Source organism: Camelina sativa, chromosome 13 (assembly GCF_000633955.1).
Source record: "Camelina sativa cultivar DH55 chromosome 13, Cs, whole genome shotgun sequence".
NCBI lineage: Eukaryota > Viridiplantae > Streptophyta > Magnoliopsida > Brassicales > Brassicaceae > Camelina > Camelina sativa.
This window is the reverse complement of record NC_025697.1, coordinates 1,460,644-1,468,833: the sequence shown is the minus strand read 5'-3', so window position 1 is coordinate 1,468,833 and position 8,190 is coordinate 1,460,644. Positions and strand designations below refer to the sequence as shown.

Below are 8,190 nucleotides of genomic sequence, written 5' to 3'. Positions count from 1 at the left end.
TATGATATTGGATTTTTGTTATGGACTTCTGTGGCCAACTCTAAAACTTGTGAGACCCATAAAATATGATGATCTTATACCAACTCAGAAGATACGATGATCCTTTACATACTAGTACAAGAACCTTCTTTCAATAAACACACACACCACACAGATAGTCTAGAAAGTCTCTCTCTCAGGTAATATATTAGATAATAAAAGCCATTCTTTAGATACAGAAGTGGGGAGAAGCTTCACACACTGTAGTGTTCCTTCATTTCCTTAGAAACACATTTCACAAATCCAGCAGCAGCATAGTGCAAAGAGACTGCATAGGAAGAAACAAACAAACAAATACAATGTTTATTAAGCTAGTTTTGGTTGCTATCAACAGAAGATGATTTTTGTTAGCTAGTTATAGCGTTACCATCCTTCAATGAAGCCTCTGTCTCCTTTCTGCTTTGTCTCGAAAAACCGTGATTTCTTCTTCTTTTTGTCTTGACCTGGTTGTTCAGAGACTTGTTCTGCAGCTGGATATCCTGTCAAGAAATGTTTAAGTACTACAAAATCTTACATAATACGCCTGATTCATTATTGGACAAGGATGAAAAAATCTGACCTTGTGGAGGATTTTGATCTCTCATGTCCTGCATCTTCACTTAACTGTGCACAAAAACAGAAGAAGCTACTCTGTTTGTGTTGGCACTCTCACTTTGCAAGTGGAAACACACCAAATGGGATGGTGATTTGGGAATATGATTCTTGGTTTTGTTAGTGATAAGGTTATACATTTTTGTGAGGATACTTCTCCTTATATAAGGCTCTGATCTTAAAGCTATTAATTATAATGGTGGCTCATTGTCAGATGAAATATTCTGCTTTAGTTTTTCTCTGACTTTCGGCTTATTCGTTTTGTCATCTTTATACCTTCCTTCATGATGGGGCTACTGCGAAAACTAAAAGGTTCCATTTCCATGTGTGTTTTATATGTGAAAAGGAGACTTTCACTCGCCTTTTTGAGGTTCTTTACAAATGCTTTCACACTTGTTTGCTTCTTCTTTGCTTGTCCTGTCTTGTTGGAGAATCTACAAAGAAAACAAAAAGAAGACTGAAACTAGCTAGTACCAACACCTATTTTTATAATTTTTATTTTAGACTTATATATTTATCATTTCTTCGTTTAATTTTATTTTATTTTGGAATCATACTTTTGAAAACAAAAATTATCAACTTGTGATCACCACAATGGGATTGAAAGCAGCATGTTGGCCTGATCACACTTTTATTTGGATGGCTCAAAAATTGACAAAAAATCTTTTGAACTAGAATTTGAAGTTTGGATCCTAGGATTACGTCATTAGCGAAAACTTAGACAAATGTATAGATGATTTTGATTATCCAGTATAAGTTTGTTGCAATTCGTTGAATATAAGACATGATGTGTCCCAGAGTTCCTTAGCCAGTTTCGGATCACGGGAAAGCAATGAAGATTCAATGGTCCTGCCGTTTCCTCCAAAGAAATATTTGCCTGATATTTCCTGCAAGAAACAGATCAAAATAGAGCTCATCAACCACATAAGATTGAGGGGTTAGATAAAGACGAAAAATTTCCAAAATCAGCATATCTTACAGGTGGAGCTAAAGCAGCATCAATGACAGATTCAGCTGCATCCTCTGAGGACTGCATGAGTCTAAGAATCTTGAGGCCCCAAAACGCTATGACTTGTATGTATGAAGGAAGCTCATGCATTATGTTTGTTTTTACTGCTCCTGGATCCACCGCTCTACAATAAAACAAAATGATAAGTGTAATCACATAAGTAAGATATAATACCCAAAACTTACAAATAGAAGAAGAAGAATAATAGAGGGTCTGATTGTTTAAGAGAGTAATATGATCAACTTAAGACTGGTTTGTTTCAAATATGAACAGTAAGTAATAAAGAAGTGGGCGGTAAGGTCAAGAGAAATGAGTATATAGGACGCTTACACAACAGAGATGTGATGAGAATCATCCATGAGGTGAAGCTGTCTATGCAGCTCATACGAGAAGAGTAGAAGGCAAACTAGTTAACAAAAGATCAGAAACAATATCAGCATCACTTTGGTACAAGAGAAAACACATGCTTGCAAATATGACTAGGTTTCCTTACATTTAGAATACTCATAGATCGTAGCACAAGGATACTGCTTTGATTTCGAAAAGTTTACTCCAGTAACAGAATCCATGTCAAACCTTCCAGCAAAAACTACGAAGATAACAAAAATACCAGGAAAAAGACAGTAACTATCTTACTCTCATTGTAAAATCGAAACCATTAAATCAGAGGACATGTGAGAAACTATTCACCAGCACGATGTGTAAAAGATGTAACATTCACAACTCGTGAAGGCACAGGGCTGTTTCTCAGGAGCGGTAAGAGAAGTTTGGTCAAAGAGAAAGCGCCGACATAATTTGTAGCAATCATCCTGACAAATATTGGAGACAGAAAGTGTTAAACCTTTCAAAGTTTCAAAGTTATGAAACCATAGTGAAAATCTTACCTGTCAAAGCCTTCAACGGTTGGCCGGCTCGATGCTGCTAGTATCCCAGCATTGTTCACCAAGAGTTGTACCGAAGAATGTAAATCAGCTTCTAAAAGCCATTGCTCTAGAGAGTTCCTAAACTTCAAAACTGATTGAAAAGACGACAAGTCAACTTCAAAAGCTTTGAGTTGTGCATCTTCATTCTCCATCTTAATTTCACTCAAGGTCTGTTAACACAAAGATTCATGCATCAACAAAAAAGGTGAAAGGGGAAGGTTCTTTCTATTGGTATAAGAAAAATCAAAGGGACCGTAGCAAACCTTTGATAACAAGTGGGAGGACCGTCCAACTGCAAAACCAAGAAAAACTCAACAGCTAGTTCATATCAACAAGATGCTAAGCAAAGGAGACACTTTTTTTTGTATTGTGTATTACCAAGAACAACGTAGAAACCTTTCTTGGAAAGCTTAAACGCAGTGGCCTTACCAAGGCCCGAAGTAGCCTGCAGTGAATAACACAACAGCAGAAACAAACAACATTAACAGGTATAGTGAGGGGGGAGAGAGTTGACTACATTACAGAGTCCCGAGACAATGAAGAGAAAGAACTTACACCAGTGATAACACAAACAGGGCTGTGTGAATTAGTAGTGAATGAATGAGTAGAGCAAGAAGAAGAGGAACTTGATTTAGAGCCAAAGAGACTATTTTTACGCAATTGAAAGTAAGAAAAAAGGAGGGCAATGTTCCAAAACAAAGCCATCCTCCAGAAACTATATGAGCAGATAAAACTCAAAGCCTCCTTCAGCTTCTCCATCAACTGCCTAAACAAAACAAAAAAAAAAAAAAAATCAACGAATATTAAAAGAAATCAGCACAGAGACTGTAGACTAACTTGATCCTTGCGAAATCGAGTGAAGAAATTAGAGATATTTATTTCCGAATTAAAGGATCAGAAGCCCTTTTCCGATAGAAGAAGAAGAAGAGTAGAGAACACAACACAGATGGTTCGATGTGGGTACACAAACTCAATTAGAATTGGGAGATGGTCCTATGCTTTTTTTTTCTTACGGCTTTAGCAGATGGTTCGATGTGGGACAAAACAAAAAAAACAAAGCTTTCTTACTTACTTACTTACTAGTTACTACCCTATCGACAGAATTCGACAAGCTCCATTGTGAATTTAATATTTAAAGTTAAAAGTTTTCAGCTTTGAGTTTTAACAGAAACAGGTGTGCGTGTATGTGTAAGTGTGAACTGTATGCATATATGAATGATTGAAGGGAGAAGAAGAATTACACTCGGGAGTCAAAACTCTACTAGTGTTTTTGGTTATGAGATTTTGAAGAGTGTGGCGAAACAAATACATGTACAAGGAGACATCTCTATTACGGTCAATCAATGAACAAACATTACATAACATACGAGACGTAATTCTGTAATTTCTTTCTCTTAAATAACCAAAGAGAAGTTAAAAAAAATTTCTATGCATCTACACAAATAGATGGTTCTTTCAAACGACTGCCCAAAATTTCTTTCTGCAAATTAGAACAGTTTCAGTCTTCTTGAATCTGTCTTGAAGCTCATGTGTTTCAACTTCCCAAAGGTATTTTGGAGCCAAGTCTCGCACTCTTGAGATGATCGATTCCTCGTCTTTTATAATGATGAATCCCTGCAAACCCTCGAAATCAGTATTACAAACTACTTCTCCAGTCACAGACATAGGTTTAGTGCTGCTATGCTATGTGAATTACCTGAGGGCGTATGATGCGGTCCATCTCAAGCATGATGTCCTCTAGTAAACAACCATCACCGTGGATTTTATAATGAGACAAGAGATGGTCCGCGTGTAGCAGATCATATGTTCGGGGATATGTTGAGAATGGCTCACACCTACCCAACACATTACAAAACAAGTTTTACTATTGGTTCTGAAGTTAAGTAAGAAAAGATTAAATTTTGAGAAAGTGATCATATTTGCTTACCAATCATGATATGCACCGGTTAAGCCCCTCTGGTAAATTCCGGATAAGGTATCGTTCATCGTAGCAGGTACAACGTTCATAACCCAAACGGGATATGAGTTCATAGCTGCAGCAAATCCACCAATGTATGCGTTTGTGTCCATCACATTTCGCACTTCAGTCTTGTTGACATTCATTAACTCCCAGTAACGATTCACTTGTTCTCTCCAGAAGTTTGTGTCCAATGTAAACTCCTCTTCGCTGATGCCTTGAGAAAGAATGTTTTTCCAAATGAATTAAAGAAATCAGATGGAACATAATGTCGTTTCTACAAAGAACTGAATAGAAGAAATATACCTATTTTGCTTAGACTTGTCGGATATGTCGATAGACGTTCAGCTGAAGAAAAAGGTTTCTGTGGTACGTTTTCACTAACGTCCACACAGTCTCTAAGAGGAACTTTCCATGAAGCTTTTGAAACATCTGCCTCATCACATATAGTTATAAGCTCTAGCTCTGCGTTCTTTCTAAGGCAAGCCTCGTCATCTTCTTTCACCCATATTGCTGTCTGTACCTTTCGAGAAATGAGCTTCCAGCACATTGCGGTTGTTAGATTGACCAACTTATCCCAAATCATAGGGAAATCTTTATCCTTTCTGTAAGCAGGTGGTGCTGAATAAATAAAGTATCCATTGGGTCGGAGAAGACGATTAACCTCTTTAATCAAGATACCATCTGCAGAATCAATCACAAATTATTACTGTGATTAGGTGCAAGGTATACAAAACCAAGCAAAGCATTGACAAACAGAAAGAACATCACAAGAGACATACCATTTTCATGCCAATCAACACGACATCTTGAACAATGAACCATATCAAATGAGGCTGCGGGATATGGCATTTGTTTGGTGGCTATGGCAGAGATCATTGCACCGATTCCTCTCTCCAACGCAAACTGAATTTGGTTTTCATGACCATCTTTAGGAGCAAAGGACATTGTCTGTATACCTAAAGGAAGAAGATAAGCTGCAAAGCTAGCAACTCCACATCCAACATCAAGAACTTGTTCAACCCCAGCTGAACGTAGGTCGCCTGTTTCGTTAGTCGTCATGTTTCCTAACCTGAAGTTAACATACAATAGTTCAGAGAAGAGCATTATGTATAAAACCTAATCTAAGCATCTTCTGCATAGAATTCCAAAGCAATCCAAAAAAAGAAGAAGGTAAATTCAAATACACCTTTGAATGTATTCTGGAGCTCCGTGTTTGAAATGAGTACCACCACCAGGGAACCACCATAACTGACCTTGTTCATGAACCCAGTTTTGCCCGCCTTTCACTTCAGCAAGATGAGTATGATTCACATTGCTTCTCCATACATAATCCCTGCTGGTAGGCCAACGTATTGGTATCTTATAATCTTTTGGGGGAGGCACCAGACAAAACAGACGCTGTTCAAGTGGCGGGCAGTGTCTCTCAAGCTCTTCTCTTCTGGAAACATTCAAGCTTGGGAGAAGCTGTTGTACATAAGTGACATTGTGGCAAGGGATATACTCATTAAACTCCAAAGGGCACACATTCACACCACTCTCAGGGATCGAAACAGGACTTCTCCGGTACGTAAGCTCAATTTTGTTAGCAAAATTCGATGGACCTGCAATCACAGAACTGTTTCATTATCGATTCATGCCCTAATCCAGCAGAAACTGAAAAAGACAAAGAAGAAACTAGAGAGCTATGTCTTTAGAAAACTATTCGATCTAGAAGAATAACTCAATGGGTTTCAACCAATCTAGCTCTGGAAACTAAAAATCAAGCCAAGCAAGGAACTTTAACAATGTTACAGAGAAAAGGTACAGACTTTGAAAAAGACACATAGGGAGAGAGAGAGAGAGAGCGAACCAGATTGTGATGGTGGAGAAGAAGAAGAAGAATTGAAAGAAGAAGAAGGTTGGGAGATGTAAATAGGTGAATTGTTTCCGAAAATAGAGCCGGCGTAAAAAGATCCAACCATTAGAACAAGAGCCACCATTATCATCTGACCCGATCTAGCCGAACCCAACACATAACCTCCTCCCATGGTCTTATCTTATTAATCCTTTCCTCTTCTTCTACTCTATCTCTCTCTCTTTCGCTGGATCTTATAGTTTGCTTTCTAAAATCATGTGAATCTTTGTTGAGTGAGTGACTGAACTGAAAGCAAAGCAACCAAAAAAAAAGCTCAGCTTCGAAGAAGAGAGACAGACAACAAGATGAAGATCTCTCACATTACATTAGTTCCGACTTTTCCTTTCCCGTCGGCAAACCATGTGAGGGACACGTGACACAATTTTGATCCTTCATGTCTTTTTGCAAAGTGTGTCCCTCGAAACTTCTTCTATTCACATATTCACTCCCTATATTTTCGTTACTATTCTAAAAGCAACAAAATGTTCATAAAATTGTAACTACTACTTATGTAAATTGATACATTGTTAGGATTAATTACATTTGTCTGAAAACTAGTAATAAATCTAGTATTGAGAAAGAAAGAAAGAAAGAAGAAAAAGAAAAAAAAAGAAATTTTGTAAATCTATATTCATAATAAATTGAAAAATATAGAAAGAAACAAACTAATGATATTTGCAGTTACATTCAACCTTGTCTTGACAAAAAAACTATATTTAAAAAAAAAAGATTTACATTATATTATCAACCTTGCGACTTTACAAAGAGAGAAAATAAAGATCTCACACTTTACACCCCTTGATCTTAGCTAAGAGCATCTCCAACGTAACCCACTCTACTTTCATCTCTATTTTTTGGCCAAATATTCATCCAGTCAACCACATAATATCATCCATAGCCACTTCTGGTGAGATCAAATGAGATCACAATGCCGAGTCTCAATACTGACGATCATAAAGGAACAAACATGTTTCGATCTGTGCAAGCAACAGTTCAGGTGGATGCTGATGATCATCAAATTTTGCATTTCTCATCCATTTTGGTCATCGACTGACATGATATCGAGACAGATGTGTTCGCGACATACTTTTGGCTTTTTGCCATGCGTTTTCGCCTGATCTCAGGAATGACCATTTTAACTTTAGATCACCTGACATCGATGAATGAACTACCATCAACATCCTGAAGAGTTATTTTACCCAAGTATACATCACTGATGTGCGTGGAACACAAAGGGAGACATTTCCGATTCAAAGCTGAGTGAATTGTTCCCATGCCACGAACCCATTTCTCTTCGTCTAGCGGGTTGATACGCAAGCGGTTTTGCAGTAGATGTACACGGTACGTGATTGTATCTGATCGTTCACAGAAGTTTGCAGCACAAGAATGCAAGGGCTCATCAGATGCGAGCCTGATCAAAAGCAAAGACAGTGAGCCATCCACAGGTTTCGGGTCTGAAAGGTTCTTGTCTCCCATCATCTTAACCTCTCTTTCCCGTGGAAAATACGCCTCTTCACTCCCGTCAAGATCTGCTGATACTCTGAGATCTTTCGTGTAGTGTCTAATAGCTTCACGCTTAGTGGATCCGTGCTTTTCTGCTAGCGTCAAAATACAGGAAAACCTCATATGATAACTTACAATGATTTTGACCATCTTATAATTGTGGCAACAGCAGAAGAAATCAAGCCATTTACGCCCTATACCCGCATACCATTTGATGATATCAGAATCCTCAAGACTCGTAAGGTGAATGATAGGCCGTGGCCGTCCCATG

General features: G+C 38.0%; 4 protein-coding genes across 6 annotated transcripts in view; all 4 read right to left on the bottom strand.

The window, feature by feature from the left end:
• Positions 54–667, bottom strand: LOC104734425 (cysteine-rich and transmembrane domain-containing protein B; the record flags this gene model as incomplete). Its single annotated transcript, XM_019234964.1, is given in 3 exon segments — positions 54–307; positions 407–518; positions 599–667. Coding segments are annotated over 3 exon segments (192 nt in total). The 3' UTR covers positions 54–261.
• Positions 1,231–3,635, bottom strand: LOC104734424 (short-chain dehydrogenase TIC 32, chloroplastic-like). 3 transcript variants are annotated; one of them, XM_010453996.2, is made up of 10 exons: positions 3,400–3,635; positions 3,118–3,328; positions 2,941–3,007; positions 2,826–2,854; positions 2,524–2,732; positions 2,330–2,448; positions 2,133–2,228; positions 1,970–2,045; positions 1,610–1,763; positions 1,231–1,517 (listed from the first exon to the last, which is right to left on the bottom strand). In XM_010453996.2, exons 2-10 carry the CDS (start codon positions 3,319–3,321, stop codon positions 1,374–1,376), a joined length of 1,098 nt encoding a protein of 365 aa, XP_010452298.1. In that variant the 5' UTR covers positions 3,322–3,328; positions 3,400–3,635; the 3' UTR covers positions 1,231–1,373. The 3 variants fall into 3 exon arrangements, with proteins under 3 accessions (XP_010452298.1, XP_010452299.1, XP_019090496.1); XM_010453997.2 differs by having other exon boundaries at positions 3,527–3,631; XM_019234951.1 differs by having other exon boundaries at positions 3,118–3,634.
• On the bottom strand, positions 3,873–6,746 carry LOC104708716 (probable methyltransferase PMT7). The gene is made up of 7 exons (XM_010453994.1): positions 6,372–6,746; positions 5,709–6,123; positions 5,302–5,591; positions 4,826–5,203; positions 4,490–4,736; positions 4,259–4,397; positions 3,873–4,176 (listed from the first exon to the last, which is right to left on the bottom strand). Exons 1-7 carry the CDS (start codon positions 6,547–6,549, stop codon positions 4,018–4,020), a joined length of 1,806 nt encoding a protein of 601 aa, XP_010452296.1. The 5' UTR covers positions 6,550–6,746; the 3' UTR covers positions 3,873–4,017.
• Positions 7,425–8,190, bottom strand: part of LOC104734422 — a 3,421-nt gene continuing 2,655 nt past the window's right edge. The window contains exon 2 of the mRNA XM_019234965.1: positions 7,425–8,037. Within this exon, the coding sequence (XP_019090510.1) occupies positions 7,563–8,037 (475 nt within the window). The 3' untranslated portion in view covers positions 7,425–7,562. The remainder of the gene's footprint in view (positions 8,038–8,190) is intronic.